The sequence below is a fragment of the Crocodylus siamensis genome, chromosome 3 (assembly GCF_052110815.1).
Source record: "Crocodylus siamensis isolate JL-2025a chromosome 3, ASM5211081v1, whole genome shotgun sequence".
In the NCBI taxonomy this organism is placed as follows: Eukaryota; Metazoa; Chordata; order Crocodylia; family Crocodylidae; genus Crocodylus; species Crocodylus siamensis.
In genome coordinates this window covers 184152357-184170495 of record NC_143397.1, presented here as the reverse complement: position 1 = coordinate 184170495, position 18139 = coordinate 184152357, and the positions used below count along the sequence as shown (strand labels likewise).

General features: G+C 44.0%; 1 protein-coding gene across 2 annotated transcripts in view; it reads right to left on the bottom strand.

The window, feature by feature from the left end:
* LOC149869216 (chloride channel protein C-like) overlaps positions 1–18139 on the bottom strand; it is a 127461-nt gene that overhangs the window by 80004 nt on the left and 29318 nt on the right. For both annotated transcript variants that reach the window (XM_090039942.1, XM_090039943.1), the window contains exons 8-11: positions 13803–13900; positions 7475–7578; positions 6269–6440; positions 3535–3706 (exon numbers count right to left, since the gene is read on the bottom strand). In XM_090039942.1, coding sequence (XP_089896068.1) covers positions 3535–3706; positions 6269–6440; positions 7475–7578; positions 13803–13900 — 546 coding nt within the window. The remainder of the gene's footprint in view (positions 1–3534; positions 3707–6268; positions 6441–7474; positions 7579–13802; positions 13901–18139) is intronic.

Genomic DNA, 18139 nt, shown 5'->3' with positions numbered 1-18139 from the left:
ACTGCATAACCAGTAGACAGCTAGTTATGTAATTCCTGACCAGGGTTTCCCCATCGCTCCCAAGCCACACACTTATACAGCCATGCCCTCTGCTGGCAGGGATCGGACAGGAGGGTGAAGGAAAAGCAGATGGAGAGGCTGCATTCACATTCTCAAGTTTTGCTCAAGTAATTATTTGCTCCAAATACAAGGAAAAGAGTTACAAGAACACTGTTCACTATGAACTAGAACTGACATTTAAGCCCAGAGATATCAGCCTGGCCCTTAAGCTACCCAGTTCTGAGAGGAAATTCCCGTTCTACTTTATTTTAATTTAATGTAAAAATTATGTTCTTCCTCCTTCATTGGACAGGAAGGGGTTTGTTTTGATTCCCCAACCATAAGCTATATTTTCTTTTTTTCCCTTTCCTACAAAATCCTGGTGTCAGACAACTTCCTCCAGTGAAGTATTGTATATAAACCCACCTAGACTCCATCAGCTCTATTCCCCATACATATTAGAGGAAGCAGCCTTTAGAGACCATGAGCTGTTCACCATTATATACAGACAAAACTCTTCCAAGAAGGTGATTTTCTGTCTAAGCAGTTAAATCAGTATAGATCAGTATAACAGTGCTCTATACTATTATAACTTATTCCCCCTTCTTTATGCAGGAATAGCTCATTCCATGTTAGAGGGTAAATTGGTGACTCTACTGATATAATAAAAGTGGCCCAATTTAAGTATAGAGAGGAATCCTGAATACAAGACCTGAACTAATCACAAATAAGCACAGCCAGATCTTCCCTTTTTTAACAGCTAGGAGATGATCTGAAGAAAGTACAATGTTCCAAAAATAATGCTACTTAGGCAAAATGTATTCAATTAAAGAGTCTCTCATCCTTCATCTATGGCATCCTCTTGCCAGTAAACTCAAAAGGCATGTGGCTGTGTGGAGTGAGGTCTTGAAGTTTGTATATACATCAAGGGAAATATCACCATATCTTCCATTTGCTGCAAAGAGCAGAGGTTGAAGGTGAAGTGTCAGCATGGGGGGTAGGAAGTAGAAGCCAAGAAAGAAGAGGTGAGTAAATGCCTGGGGGGTCTGCCATGAAAAGAACAGAAAGCATTTTATAAACCTGTTCACTACAAGTCACACATTCATAACCATTTCCAAATGGAAGGCTGTGTGAAAAGCCAAAGCAAACATTCCCAATTCTTTTTGAATCTATCAGACAATATAGGAAAAATATGTGCATTTTATGGTTTGGGAGCATAACCTTTTAACTATGTTTTTGCATTGTCATGTCCAAGCCCTTTTTTCTCTTCAAAAATTAATATTTCCTCAAGCAACTCAGCTATTTATTTTGGACGAACATGAATTGCTGCCCAATCTTCTTCTGCAGAACAAGACACAGAAGAGTTATAACATGACACCTAGGGGATTTCAGAGTGCACTGCAGAGCAACCATAATAATTTTTTTGGTGCCTTTTCAACTGATTTGTGTGGCTGGTTTAGCAATCTAGTGCTAATTTTTTTATGCTCATAGTTGGCCCTAAGAAAAGCAGAAGTTATGGCAGGAGGGGACAGTTGAAATGAACATAACCTAGTTTCTGCTTGTTTATTAGAACTGTGTTATGCACAATTCTGTCATGCTGTGAGCACGGTAAGATTTTTGGCACAAAACAATCTCCTGCTTTCCTGCTATGAACCACAGTCTCACAGGCATCAAGTTAAGGAAGATGTCAATCAACTGCCTTCCCCCAACGAGCTACATCAGCAACAGGATCCTGCATTGACAGGCTACAAATGATGGTTAAAGTGGATTTTTACAGAGCCAGTACAAGCAAATTCAGACCCAAGCCTGGCAAAGGCTTTAGATTAACGTTGTCTTGTAGTTTTCAGTAAACCCACTGCCTAGGGAATTAAGATACCTCCATTTCTTTCAAATCTCACAGCCTGTCTCATCAAACCCTCCATTTTCTGTACCGCCAGAAAGAGATGGTTAGCCAGGGATGCCTTGAGCAGGGGTCTAGACTAGATGATCTTATGACATCCCTTTCAGCCCTACTTTCCTATAATCCTATGCAAGATCCTTAATCTGACTTAAAAACAAGCAAAAAGGAGGCTTAGTGCCTAGGATTAAAAGGTAAGGGTGAGTGTTAAAATACCAATGAGGAAATGGGATTGGTAGGAATTTGGTAAGCAACTGTCTCTTATTTAATAATGCAATAAAAATACTTATATAAATAAAGCATTTTTCAACAGGAACAATCAAAAAAGTTTCTTTGCAGGTTATTCATGTAAAGCAGCCTATTTCTGGGTTAGTGTTAATAATCAGCCACTTCATAAAACGCTGCATGGTAGTGGGGAGAGAATGGAAATCATGGCTCAAACATTAAGGTAAAATCCCTGCAATTGCACAGAACATCATGAGATCCCTCAGACAAGAAAACCAAGGTAAACTGTATCTTGGTTTAAGGTCCAATCTGAAAGTTTCACGCAAGGAAACCTACAAAACTTGATCTAATCCATGGCCAAATCCAGCCTGCTGAGACCTCTGATTCAGCTGCCAGTGCTGCTCCTACATCTCATAGTTGACCCATGTGACACATTGAACCAGCCCCACACACAGATCCCAGGATGTATGCCACACATGGTGTAGGATTCATGCTGCATGCATTGCACTTTGCAGATGGTTCAGGATGCATGTGTTGCGTATCCTGGCTGAGCTGAGATCCATGGGTGGTCCATGGGCCCAATCCAGCCCACGGACTGGCCCTGCGCCAGTCGTCCAGCCTGTAGGACCAGATAAGTTTGACATGGCTGATCTAACTGGTAGGGAGGAAAGTTTGAGTGCCCCTTGCTGGATCCAGAACTGGGACACTTGCTTCACTTCATTTTGTCTGGGCTAAATTATAAACCAAGTTAATCTCATCTAATCCCCTCAATTTGCAACACAACTGCTCAGTCCTTAGGCTCAGATGCTGAAGTGAAGGTGGGCCAAGACTCCTCCAATTGTAATACTTGTCCAGTGAGCCTTTAAGACTCTTTGTTTGCTTTGTTTGAGGGAAGTACTGCTCACAATAAGACTGGTTTTGCTGGGGAAAAAAGTAGAGGAAAAAGAAATGAGAATCTAGCCACAAGAGAATCTCAGAGATACGGTTTCAAAAAGATGTAGCACAAAACCTCCCTTTACCACAGAAGCTAGGCACCCACTTCATGGGGGCAGAGGTGTTCAAACTTGTTAATCTCTCTTACAAATTTAATTGGAATGGAAGTCCTGGATTCTGCTTGCAGGTCACCAACATTTCTGGGACTTGTGCAACAAGAAGCTGATGCTCTGCTGTCTCGGAGTTCACATGTCAATTCCAAATTTGCATTTTACAAATTGCAAAAAAACCTCAAGCAAACCAACAATAAAGCAAACAACTAAGCCAAGAAGTCTTCTGATTGTAGTCCCATATCTGTGAGGCACTAGTCTGTGGTTCAGCAGAAGCATTCAGGGGAGCCTGAAAATTAACCAAATATCTGAGAACTTAAAAGCATTTACCATGATAACTGTGAGGGAGACTGTTAGTCTTGACACACCGCTTACAAAAGAGGCAGCTCCAATTGCAGCAAAGAGTCCTGGGTCAATCCATGCCCCATATCCATTAGTCTGAACACCAAAAATGGATACAAGGATCAGGCCAACTATCCTGCCGTATAAAGCTCCTGTGTACCTGCATACAAGACAAACAAAATGGAGGTGTAAATTTTGTCAGCTACATTGTTTTCCAGATCTTTTTCTTTCAATTTTCTTATCTAGTATTTCATTCTGCCAGCTCTACTTTTGTGAGAAAGTTCTGTCACCTTTGGTATAAGAACTTGCATAATGCCAAACATTATATCTTTGAAGTACAAGACTGACTTATGGTGATTATCAAGTCTATCCCACTTAGGATGAAGGAGCTAAAATAATCAGAAAGAAGAGGAGTGCTACAACACAATATTTAATATGGGCTGAGCAAAAGTGGGGTTTAGAGGCATACAGTAAAGTCATAATAGCCATCAGACCATTTCAGACAATAACGTTATATAGTTCTACTGTTCCAGCCTCAAATGTTTTTTAAATTGTAATCCTACCTCACAAGCATACTCCCGTAAAATAGGCAAGTATGATATTATATCCATTTTATACCTTAATAAACTAAAGTGAAGAACAGTCAAATTACTTATCCATGGTCACAGACTGAATCAATGGTGAAGCCAAAAATGGAACACAGAGTCTTCAGTCCCAGTCCCTTGACTATACCAATAGACTATACCCACAGCATTAGAACAAGTTCTTAGTACAGACAGCCTTCTGAAAATGGGGAAATGGTCGAGTCACAGCAGTACACAATCCTTGTATAAGGAATTTGATTTAAAAATGTATCGATTCAGGTTTTAAATAGGGGTCTTGGATTTGTACAATCATTTCTCTCTGTCAGCAGCAGTATTGTATTTTATGAACAGGGATGCAGGTTTTCCATTCACCATGGAAAAACCACAGTAAAAAGTTATTTTCTCTTTTTAAGGAGAAAAACAGATTTTCTCTTTTCAAAGAGAAAAACATGAGAAATGGCAAGTTTCCCCTTGTAGGCTGGCCAGGGTGGAGGCAGAGCAGGCTGGTGGCTGTGGGCTCGGGGATACCCATCACTACTGCCCTCCCCAGCCCAGTGGGTTGGACTTGGCACAGCAAGGCAGAGTGGTGTGGGGTAGGGAGGCTCAGTGCTGCTGCCAGGAGTCCCACACTGCCATGGCAAGGCAATCCCTGCCCATCTGGCAGCAGCAGGTGTGGTGATGCACAGCTGCGCCCCCCCACTACTGCTGGGTGGGCAACAGGCACCTCTCCATGGTGGCATGAAGCTCCCGGTGGCAGCACATCTCCTTGCTCTGCTCTACCACACACTGTGTCCCACCCACTGGGCCACAGAAGTGCCAGGGAGAGGGCAGCAGGGTGGACAGCCCAAAGCCCATAGCCATCACCCCACATCCACCCCTATGGGCTCCACTCCAGCCGCACTGCCCATGGGGGAGCTGGGCTCCATGCTCCACTCAGGCTGCAGCAGCTGCTGTCTTCCACGGGTGGCAGCCGGGGCTTGGGCGCTACAGGCTGCTGTCCCTGGCCCCTTAGCCCTGACATCTGGGAGCCCCCTATGGCAGGACTGGCAGGGCAGAAGGCTGCAAGTCATGAGTGAGGGGCACTGGCAGGGCTGGGGGGGCTGTGGGTGGGGAATGAGGAGCACCGATAGTGATTGATTACTGAGATTGAGGCATTGGTAGGCTTTCACATTGCTTTAAAATTAAAAATATACCAATAAAACATGGTGTTCAACTGATATATATACACACACACACCTCTATATATAGCAGTTTTTCATTTTAACCAAGGAAAATGCAGATTTGGGGTTTTTTAAAATCAAAGAATTTGTGATTTTTAAACAGAAAACTAAAATCTCTGCTTATGAAGCTGGAAATATTTCGAAAGCACCATCATATCTCCGCATTACCAAATTATTCTTCATTGACCAATTTTTTCATAGACTTAAGCAATTATTTCATTTTATTGATATACGTTGTCCGTTTATATTAGGGTATAACAATCTGATTACCAGTTCACAAGCACAATTATTGGCTGTTAGAAATATAAATTGCCCAATACTTTATCATCTATTTTTCACCCATTACTTTCCAGTAAATAATAATTTAGACAGTTTTGAAATTCCTTCAGTACCTAAATGGAACCCATTCTCCACCCATATCATCAGTGCACTCTGACTATATTCTTGTTCAGACTCCCACCATTTGTGCAAGGCTTTAGCAATAGTACCAGAGCAAATAACTCACTAAAGACACTGGTCTGATCCAAAAACCTAAGCTCCAAATGCAAGCTTCCCCAAAGGTAAAGACTTTATGGACATTATGGACTTGAGATTCAAATGCAAAGCCTGATCTGAATCTATGCTTCTCCAGTTATAGAGCTGGAGCCAGCTGTGAAGGCTTGCTGTTGATCCCAGAACTATTCCAAATGTCAGGGTTCCTTAGTACAGGGTCTATCCCCAGATGCATGCACATGGTTTTACAACTGAACCTCTTCTTTTCAACCAGATTTGTACAAAGACATCCAGTTCTAGATGACTAACCCACTGAAAGCAAGTAGAGAATTGTTATTGGCACCCTTCTGCTCACAATTCAGATTACTGATTCACCCGTATAGGCTTTTTGTATGTAAAATATAAATATAGATGTGCAATGCTTACAGCATGGGTATGACCAAGCCACTAGCAACAGCAGAACCTGCAGTCCAGCAGGAGAGAAGGAAATAAAACACCACAGCTGTGAAGAGAGAGGTGTATCCAAACTCTTCATGAGTCCCACGTCTGAACAGGTACGCGATTCCTCTCCTCCCATTCTCAGCTAGGAGTGCAGCAGCTTCAAAGGAAACAAAAACAAAAAAAAGGAGGGAGAGTGCTCACCATATTAAGTAGATACTCATTGTAACAGTTCTTATATCTTTCAGTCTCAAATCAAGACTGAATAAGGTTCGTGCTGGTCCACGTACATCAAGGAAATGAGGCCTGTTTGGATTTTCAGTCTGAAATCTGTGTTCTTTTCTTTTAGCTCAATGGTGCTCAACCTGTTTCTTTGGTAGGCCAGTTCGGCAGTGCCCAGTCCTTCCGTGGGCTATATCCAGCCAGTAGACCCAATCCAGTGTTCAAAAAAGGTGCAGCAGGGCCCCATCCAGCTATATGGGGGAGGGCCAGGGGTGGTAGGGGGCAGCCCAGATCCAAGCCAGCCACGTGGGGGAAGGGAGGTTGTCATGGCCACAAACCAGATCTGTGGAGTGGGGGGGTAAGGAAGGGGGGCCACAAACCAGCCCTGGCACTGACCTGGCTGAGTGGAGGGAAGCTCTACTCAGCCAGCTCCACAGGTAGAAGGGGGGTGGCCTAGGTGCATAGAGCAAAGTGGGTGTAACCCAGCCCCAATCCAGCCATGCGGGGGGGGCGGGGGGGGGCTGGCTGCTGCTCAACACCGCTCCACAGGGCTTTGGATTTTGGCAGCAGGGAAGGGTAGCAGTATTCACTGCCACTGCTCTCCTGCTGCTAAATTTCCCTGACCCACAAGGACTCTTGCAGGCCAGCTTCCAAGACTCCACAGGCTGCATTTGGCCTGCTTGAACACCCCTATTTTAGCTAATGTAAATAAAGAGAAACAAAAGCCATTTAGGCAAGGAAAATGAACGTCTTGACTTCTCCCTTTATTAATTTTTCAGACAAGCTTTCTTTCCCCCTCATCAAAAGTATAATTCACAAACTTCTCAACACAGTTTAAATGGGGGACTTGGTTCTCCTCACATCCCTGGGGAGGGAAACACGTATTATAGCTAGCTAAAGATGTTTGGAGACCAAATCAAATTATATAAAAACAATTTATTCCTAGGCCCTATTCAGTACACTTTTCCTTACCTTGGTTAAAAGTTTGATTGTAATATTTGACTCCATCTGGCCCAATCCATGGTGTGGCAGGTGTACAAGTATATGCTGCAATTTCCTTCTTGAATTGTTTTGTGCTTAAAAATTACAGAAATAAATAAAATAGTTATTATTAAATAATTCTTAATTCAGAATTTTTTTTCTCATTATGCTTGATGAAGGAATAGTGTAATGAATAGCATAATGAAGTCAGGACATGTTCCAATAAAGTTACATTCATTTTTACTTGGATCTTAAACTGAATAATATAGCTCTAGCCTCTTATCATATTAGTAAAACATCTTGCTTACTTTTTACCTGGAGAAAACTGTAATGTTGTGTTATATGTGATGTTGCAGCACACCACCTGCACCCTTCTTTTCAAAATCCTAGATCCTCCCATGTTTATAGCCATGGATAGCTCCCAAAATGTATTCTTTCATATATCCTCTTCTTGGCCCAATCCAATTTTGATTAAGATTAGAACTTAATTTATTAGCAGTCATGGTCTGCTGCATCATTTTCTACTACTGAAAAGCTACATTTACAAAATTAAAGGATTAAGCGTTTCACTTCCCAATGCTAGAAAAAAGAAAGTTCTACTAAAAAAAAAATCCAGTGCCCCGACTAGTCATGATAGCTTCCATATAGCAGGGAAGCATTATTGTAGCTCTGTAAAATATCACCAAACCAAATTGTTCTTAACAGGTATTTCTGCATGTAAGTATAAATCACTGGTGTCCCAAGACTCAAGAGATGTGTGCATTAGGTTTTTTTTCTGTGCAGAGAAGAGAAAAGACACATGCACCTCATGGTGACAAGTGTTTTAAGATTAAAAAACTTCTAACCAATAGAATGCGTCCTAGCAGGACACACATCACCTCCTTTGCATGTAACATTACTTCATGGAAAATCCTCAAATGATTGCAACCCATACTAAAAGAAGACCCCATTCTTAAAGATACCTTTTCAAATAGACCACCCATCCTAGCCTTTAAACAAGTACCAAACCTTGCTAACCTCATCACCAGAAGCAAACTCCCTGTGACCTAAATTATACCCAATGGATCCAGACCATGCCAGGACAAGAAATGCAAAACCTGCCAACGTATCTCCACCATCCCCACAATAAATACACCCCACAACAGAACCATCACCATTCCTGGATCCTACACCTGCAGCTCCAGAAATGCAATACATCTCATCCAGTGCACCAAATGCCCTGATGGAAAATATGTAGGAGAAACCAAACAACTGTGCACCAGAACAAGTCAACAGGCCTGGATGAACTTCACCCAAGGGTGCTGAAGGAACTGGCCAGTGTCATAGCAGAGCCACTGGCACAGCTGCTTGATCACTCAGGTCAGGTCCCACAGGACTGGAAAAGGGTCAATGTGGTCTCTATTTTCAAGAAGGGGAGGAAGGAGGATCCAGATAATTATAGGCCGGTTCATCTCATCTCTATCTTTGGAAAACCTTTGAAAAAATTATCAAGGATCACATCTATAGGAGCCCAGCAGGAAAAATACTGCTGAAGGGCAACCAGTATGGGTTCATAGCAGGTAGATCCTGCCTGACTAACCTTGTTTCTTTTTATGACCAGGTCAAAATGGTTAGATGCAGGAGTCGAGGTAGATATCATCTACTGGGATTTTAAGAAGGCCTTCAATACAGTATCTCCTCCTATTCTCATATACAAACTAAGCAGCTGTGACATGGATGATTACGCAATCAGGTGGGTGGCAAATTGGCTTAAGGGTTGCACCCAGAGAGTGGCGGTGGATGGATCGGTATCAACCTGGAAAGATGTGGGCAGTGAGGTCCCCCAGGTCTTGGTTCTTGGACCTGTGCTATTCAATGTCTTCATCAGCAACTTAGATGAGAGCATGCAGAGCACTCTGTCCAAATTCATGGATGACATGATATTATGGGGCAAAGTTAACATGCTAGTGGGAAGGGATCAAATCCAGGCAGACCTAGACAGGTTGGAAAAGTGGGCAGAAAAGAATAGGATGCAGTTCAACAAAGACAAGTACAAAGTGCTGTATCTAGGGAGAAGGAATCACCAGCATGCCTATAGGCTAGGGGATGACCTTCTCAGCAGCACAGCAGCAGAAAGGATCTCAGAGTGAAAGCTGACTCCAAGATGAATATGAGCCATCAATGTGATGAATCAGTAATCAGTAAAGCTAACCACACTCTATCATGCATTAGAATCCAGGGAAGTGATACTTCACCCTTATGTGGCAATGGTCAGGCTGCAGTTGGAGTATTGCATCCAGTTCTGGGTCCGACACTTCAAGAGGGATGTGGATAACCTTGAGAGGGTCCAAAGCAGGGCCACTCATATGGTTAGGGGCCTGCAGGTAAGACCCTATGAGGACAGACTGTGGGACCTGGAAATTTTCAGCCTCCACAAGAGAAGGCTGAAAGGGGATCTTCTGGCCATTTACAAATTCATCCCAGGGAGGGGGGAATAGGACATACTCTGTTTACCAGGCTACCCTTTGGAATAACCAGGAACAATGGCCACAAACTGACAAATCTCTCATTCCGTGGAGTCTCAGACCAGCAGAGACTCCCTATGCCTGATGAAAGGTGACTGCTCCCAAAAGCTTGCCAAGAACTTTTTTCCAACTACCCAGTTGATCTAATAAAAGATTACATCTAACCAAAGAACACTACCCCATGTACACTCTTCCTTTGTCTTTGGATAATACCCACCATAGTACAAGTAATGATAATATAAACCCCCTTTCTTCCAGCTACACAGGAAATTGGTGCTTGTTGGCTCGCCCAATCCCTGCCCACAAATCCAAAGGACGATGAAACACATCAAGGTTCTAGTTAACATCCAATCAAAGATAATTTCTTACCTATTTAACAGATTTAAAAAAAAGCTTGCCACATTCCTAACTGAAATAGATGAGTTCAAAAAGTTGCTTGTATACCAAGCCTGTTAGGGTAAAATACATGAAAGGAAAGGACTGGAAAACAATTCTTGCCTACCCCCACATAAATGGAGGAAGAAAGTAAAGGCACAAAGTAGTTAAAGCATATCATCGTAGCTCCATGGGCATGAATCTGAAGCCTCAATCCAGACTTGTGCCAATGGCCACCCTCTATAGACCCTGCTGCAAATTGGCACATTTTCATTCAGGCTACACTGATACCAGGTCAGATTTGTCTGGATGCAATGCTGACCATATCCTTCTCTTGTGTGCAACTGGCTCCAAAATGGTATGCCTATGGCCCAACTCAACAGGGTTCTCTCTCTCCTGCTAGAGCAGTGGTGCTCAACCTTTTTATCTGGTGGCCCAGATGAAAAGTGGTGGGTCCTTCCGTGGGCTGGATACAGCCAGTGGACCCAGTCCAGAGCCCAGGGTGAGCACAGCAGGGCCCCAGCAACACAGAGGGAGGTGAGGGGAAGCCCGGACCTGATCCAGCCATGCAGGGGAAAGAAGCTGAGCACAGTCCCAACCTGGCCCTCCCGGGGGGAAAGGAGGCATGACCCAGCCCTGATTCAGCCCCACAGGGCAAGGGAGCATGGCCTGTCTCCACAAGAGAAAGGGGGACTGCCTCGGCCCCAGCCTGGCCAGGTGCGGGGGGGGGGGGGGGGGGGGGGGGGGGGGGGGGGGGGGGGGGGGGGGGGGGGGAAGGGGGGAGCATGGACCAGCCACATGGGAGGAGAGTAAGAAGGCAGCACTGGGTAACGTGGGGCCCCTACCGGACAGGTTTGGCAATCTGGTGATTGTGCCGAATGAAAAATCTCACCTCTTTAATGAATTCTTTGCCTCCATATTCCTGAACGGGGACCGGGACATCTCCCCCACTAGAACTGCAGACAGACCCAGGGGAGGCAGTGCCATGTCTAGGGTCAGGTATAACCTAGTCAGGGAACTTTTGGAGGAGCTGGATGCATTTAAATCAGTAGATCCAGATGCTCTTCACCCAAGGTGCTGAGGGAATTGGCAGGGGTCATACCGGGGTCCCTGGCACGGCTCTATGAGCACTCGTGGGGCACTGGCCAGGTACCAGAGGATTGGAAAAGGGCCAACATGGTCCCCATTTACAAGAAGGGGAGAAAGGAGGACCCTGGCAATTATAGGCCAGTTAGTCTCACCTCGGTCCTTGGGAAGACCTTTGAGAAAATTATCAGGGAGTATATCTGCAGGGCCCAGCAGGCGAGGTAATGCTCAGGGGCAACCAACGTGGGTTCGTTGAAGGCAGGTCCTGCCCAACTAATCTGGTTTCTTTTTATGATCAGGTCACAAAGTCCCTGGACGAGGGTGTTGGGGTGGATGTCGCCTTCCTAGACTTTAAGAAAGCCTTTAACATGGTTTCCTATCACATTTTCTTAAAAAAAAACTTGGTGACTGCAGCATGGATGCCTGCACAGTCAGATGGGTGGCAAATTGGCTAGATGGCCACACCCAGAGAGTGGTGGTGGACGGGTCGTATTTGACCTGGAGGGATGTGGACAGTGGAGTCCCCCAAGGCTTGGTCCTGGGGCCTGTACTGTTCAACATCTTTGTCAGCAATCTAGATGTGGGTGTGGAAAGCACGCTGTCCAAATTCACTGACGACACCAAGTTGTGGGGCAAGGTGGGCACTCTGGAGGAGAGGGACAGAATCCAGCTAGATCTAGACAAATTAAAGAGGTGGGCGGATGAGAATAGGATGGAATTCAACACAGACAAGTGCAAGGTGCTGCATCTAGGGAGAAAGAACCATCAACACACCTATAGGCTGGGGAACTCCCTCCTTGTCAACACGGTGGCAGAAAGGGATCTTGGAGTCATTGTTGACTCCAGGATGAACATGAGCTGCCAATGCAAAGAAGCGGTCAGTAAGGCTAACCACACCTTGTCGTGCATCTAGAGATGCATCACAAGCAGGACCAGGAAGGTGATCCTTCCCCTCTATGCGGCATTGGTCAGGCCACAGTTGGAGTACTGCGTCCAGTTCCGCACACCGCACTTCAAGAGGGAAGTGGCTAGCATGGAGAGGGTCCAGAGGAGGGCCACTCATATGGTCGAGAGGCAGCTGGGCAGGCCCTACAAAGAGAGGCTAGAAGGCCTGAACCTATTCAGTCTCCACAAGAGACAGCTTAGAGGGGATCTGGTGGCCATTTACAAACTCACCAGGAGTGACCAGCAGGAACTGGGGGAGGCTCTGTTCCCCCCAGCATGGTTACTAGGAATAACAGCCACAAATTGTTAGACAGAAGGTTCAGGCTGGACATCAGGAGACATTACAGTTAGGGCTGCCAGGCTCTGGAATAGGCTCCCAAGTGAGGTGGTACTCTCTCCTACTTTGGAGGTCTTCAAGAGCAGGCTGGACAGATATTTGACAGGGGTAATATAACCCTGGCACCTGTTCCTGCCCAGGCCAAGGGGTCAGACCATTTAGGTCCTTTCAGACCCTAAGCACTATGATACTATGAAATAACTGAACTAAAAACAGTTAGGCTCTAACTTGGATCAGCCTGACTATTTTGACTCAGAGGCAGAAAACATAAAACTGTCATGGTTTCAGATGCTTTTTCTATATAATGCTTAAACAAAAACAACTTTGTTTTGAAAAAATAACACTTTGTAAGCAGGTAGCTCATAAAATGCAAAAAGGACATTGGGGTAAGGAAAGAGGCTTTTCCTTATAAATATCCAAATCACTGGGATAGGTTTGCCAAACCTTGATATTAAGTAGGTGATACAAATTACTATGTTTTTTTAAAGAAAATTGAAAAACGTATTACAGCATAAAGCACGTATTTATGTAACATATAAAACATGATGATCTACAACTTGCAGTATATAAAGTCTGCATTTTATTATACTTTCATAAGTTATTCCAATACTATTGTCATAGGAGGCAAGTAAGTTTTCATACTGTATTACCTGAAGGTAATACAACCATTTCCTAATAGTACTATATGCACCATCTCTGACTGGTTATATATATTTGTAATGAGTGAAACCAACTGTCTTGTAATTTAAAATCTGAACTTTTTTTGTCTGAATTCCAGTGTTTCTTCACAAGATGCTACTCAGAGGGAGGAGGTGCAAGAGAGAGATTTGGAGTATGAAACAGGATCAAATAGGCTTTCACCAACTATGTCATATAGCAATAAGAATGCACATGTATTCGATTGCAGTCACTGCATGCCTAAGTACCACCCATTTGAAAAGTTTAAATAGACAAGAACCATTATCCATTTTGAACATTCAAATCTGATGAGATTATTTGATGTTCATAAAGATGTTCTTAGAAGATAATGGATACTATTAGCCTTTTACTTAAAAACACATGGGCCACTTACATTTCTGTATTGTTTTTCAGCTGAGATGTTCTCAGAGTCCTAACTGGAGTGCAAGGAAAGAAGTACGGCAAATAGACTGTAATGGTGACTGTACATACCTGCAGGTATAAAATAAAATGAATAAAAAAAATTTTTTTAAATTAGCAAGTGAGATAGAAACATATAGGAAGAAAATGCGAAGGATCCAGACCCACCAACATCAGCAGCTATCACAAGAAAATGGTTGTGCAGCATGTACCCAACAGACCCTAAGTGATCATCCTTTTCCAAAAACAGTCATTTAGCCCTCAATTCTGTAAGACACTCCATACAGGCAGGTCCCTATGTCTACACTGAGCTTCAGTGAAGTCAATGGAAGTCTACTGACAAGGAGCTCTTTCAAGATTGAAAGCTGTAGACTCTACATTGCACATGGTAGAAACCTAGGTTCCATGTACTTTTGGGTAAGCACCTATCACCCCTGTGGACACTGAAAATTATATCTTGTGCTTAAAAATCTAACTACATCCAATTAATGACTAGTTATTTGTAGATATTTTTAAGGACTCATCATAATATCCAAATATCTATGGCTAAGTACAGGTGTTCAAAAAGCCCAAGGCAGAAGCACTCCAAGTATCGTGCTTTACTCTAGTATTCTAGATTAGGTCAGGAGCAAGCAGAACAGACATTTGCTGTTCAGTAAGGGGCGCTCGCAGCCTGCCTGCACTGCTTGAAGCCAGCAGGCTGGGGGCACTCCTGCACACCTCCCAAGAGGCTGCCAGAGAATGCCAAGCCCAGCAGTGCAGTTGTCCACCCCAATTAACCAATGCAGCCACTCTCTTCAGCCCCACGCCCCTGCCAGCTGGCTGCTGTCAGCACCAGTGGCTGAAGGTGGTAAGAGGGGAGGAAAGGAGACCCCTGCTATGTGGACCCCTCAGCACCAGGTCTTCAAGGGAGCTGGGTTGTGCCTGCCCAACCACACAGGGAAGAGACAGAGCCTTTTCTGTCTCCTCTCTGTGACAGCCTGGGGGTGACACTGAGCTGCATAAGCACCAGACAAGGCTAGCAGGTCACCCAGGAAGGGGTCTCTGGGATGCTGGCAGAATGCAACCTACCATGACTCACAATGGGATGTACTAGAGAAGTTCAATAAAGTGCTCTTACCTAAAATGCTTTAGCCTGATTCCACATCAACCCAGGGTTAACTTAGAGCAGGATCCACCATTTTTAAAGCACTCTCTGTATCATCTTTGTGATACATCTGTGTATTCAATACAATATACCTTTCAACCATCTCTTCTGAATAGATTTATCATGAAGGTGGCAAGGTGGAGACTTCTGAAAGGTTTGAAAGGGATATTGTTCAGATGCTCAGTGGCAAAAGATTCTTAGCACTGACAGATTATATGGGTAGAGATTACATTTAAAAAAGCATTATTATCCTGCCTAAATGAGAAGCCAAACCATCAGTATTCCCTTTTGATGTTAGTATTTTGGGGAGAGTATTAGAGATAATACTTGTTTAAAACATGCAAAGTGTAGAAATCAGTAGTGTGCATAGATTCCAGCTACAAAAAGAGACTCAATTACAATCTCATTCCAAATTGCCCCCAAGCCCAAGTATGCTTGGGCTTTGACTTTTGGTCTAGAAATTTTTATCTCTCTAGCCAAATGAAGGTGAAAAAAAAATCACTCTAACAAAACAGAGAGTGTATTAAAAATGTGATCCTTCCTAAACCAGTGCCTAGATATATATTAATGAATTACCGGACCATTATAAGCGTCTTTTCAGGCATAAGCAACATATCCATGCACACTGTGGAGAGTTATAAAACCAGTTAAAGTACTTTTATGGAAACATTGAAGCCGAGATGCAACTTTTTATCTGCAGTTGTAGCTAATTGTCTTGCAAGCATAGATCTCAGCTCCTTTGTGTGCCTATATCTTAAATGTTAGAAGTTTCTGGGAAGGGCCTTCTACGAGAGGCAATTCTGGGCAGGGAGTGGTTTGATTGTTACAAACCCTAGGTCAGGTCCTGTTTTTGCATAATATAAAATAATGATAGTTCAGATCAAAGTCACTCTTTAGCTCAGCTCCCGAAGTTTGAAGATGGGTGGGAAAACTGGATGGATTGGCAGTTGCAGTTGTAACCCATCTCCACAGCTAAATTAAGCTTGAAAAAAATAATCCTCTTAAGTAACTATTAGGAGTTCTGATAAATTAAAACTATATCTATATATATAGTCTGAAATTGTTTGCCCAGCTGAGGGAAATTCCAAGGTTTTAGAACCTGACCATTTGTCATCCTGATAAGGAATAGGAAAAGAAAGCCATATCTGCTAGGTCCTTGGCAACACTATCCACATTGTGATTTCCTCAACCACGGAAAAGTGAATAATTGTGGAGAAGCAAATAAAGGTCAAAGGTCAGAAAAGTGCTTATAAAGACAGACGTCTCTATTCTAACGACTGCAATTAGAAAATCAGTTCTAATTAGAAAGTAGGTACTCAATGTTATCTTGTGGGTGTGGAAGACACCACAATAGTTTCCTTCCACATTTAAATGTAGACCTGTTTACACAAGGTTATTTTGGGTTAAAAACACAGTGATACAATGTCTTTTATCAATTAAAAAAAATGCATCATATTAAAACATTACCTCTTGCCTCATTTTTTTTTTGCCAGAGCATGAGACAGGGACTGTGACCTAAGCAGAACCTTTTAGATACAAGAGAAAGGAAAGATGTTCTGAATAAAAGTCCCTGTCACTCAGTACATTTTTTACATTAAGGGTTGTTGGTTGTAGCCGCGTTGGTCCAAAGACACAGGCAAACAAGGTTCTTTGGGTAGATGTGATATATTTTATTAGACCAACTAAATAGTTGGGAAAACTGTCCTTTGCAAGCTTTTGGGCACAAACACCCTTCTTCAGGCATCGGAAGAGTTTGCTGGTGTAATTTGTGTTCTCCTGGGTAGAACAGAAGCCAATATGTAAAATGCAGGTCTGCAAAAACACAAATGCGTGGCAGTGAAGATCAGACGAAATGGGGGACAATAGGTGTGAGACTAGTAGCTGAGGGAGGGAAGGGAAGGAGCGTTGCCATGGTGATAGAAAGTAGCTGGTAAAACGTAGACAGGCTACCTCGTGTTATCATAGATTTCATAGACTTTAGGGCTGGAAGGGACCTCACAAGATGATCAGGTCCAGCCCCCTGCCCAAAGGGCAGGCAGTCTACAAGAGTCAAATGATCCCAGCAAGATGCACATCCAAGTGTTTTTTAAAGGAATCCAGAGTAGGTGCCTGCACCACCTCTGGGGGACTCTATTCCAGGCCCTGGGAACTCAGACAATAAAGAAGTTTTTCCCTTATGTCCATCCTAAAACAGTGCCACCATGACAGTGGGAACACAGCAAGGGTGCCATCATGGCAGTCCTCCACCACCTCCAAGGCACAGGGCCATGGCTGGGGGGGGCAGGCCAGCAGTGGCAACACGGGGTGCTGGCAGAGGGGGACAGAGGAACAAGCTTCCCCGCCCCTCCCCTGCTCCTGGGAGGTGACAGCAGCTTGGGGTGGTAGGTGGCAGCTCTACCCTCGCCCACACCCAGCCCATCATTCTTGATGGGCAATTGGCTGGTATATCTATAAAAAATAGGCTTATTCTGTCTGCCTGGAGCTCTTTGATTGGTTGTCTAGATTCAGCCACACACACACTGGTAGTTGCTATTACAAGTCTTTCATATAAAAGAGAAAACTAGACCTTTCCAAGTGCCTGGGAAATTGCTTATAATTAGAAAGATCTGGCTTAGAAGTGTTAAAATAATAGTTGTTACAACCCTGAACAGCTAGGAACAAAGTTCCTTTGGAAAATGTGTAGTTTACACTGGAATAATAAAAGGCACACATGACAGTAGTATGCTTTGTATTAGATCAGGGCTGTCCAGCTTCTAAGCCCCTGGGGGCATGACACGTGGGCTGCACCAGGGGAGCCACAGAACACTGGGCTGCACAGACACCCACTCTCCCCACTGCAATGTGCACACTTGCAGGCACTCTGCCCCCGCAGCTCCTCCCTGCAGTGCCAGTCCTCCTAACCCCACCACACATGACCCTGACTCTCTGACCCTCAGCTCCCTGCGCTGCATCACACTGCCCCACCCTCTGCAGTGAGGGTAGGATGCAACAGCTGGAAGAGTGACGGGGAGTCTGCAGACTCCAGCTGCTGCACCCAGTTAGGGCCAGGGTGATTGGGGAGAGGGCAGGAAGCAGCAGCAGCTAGGTGAGACCCTAATTTAATACCTCAAGGGCCATCAGTTGTACAGCCCTGTATTTGATTATAAACTGTACAGCTCTCAGTT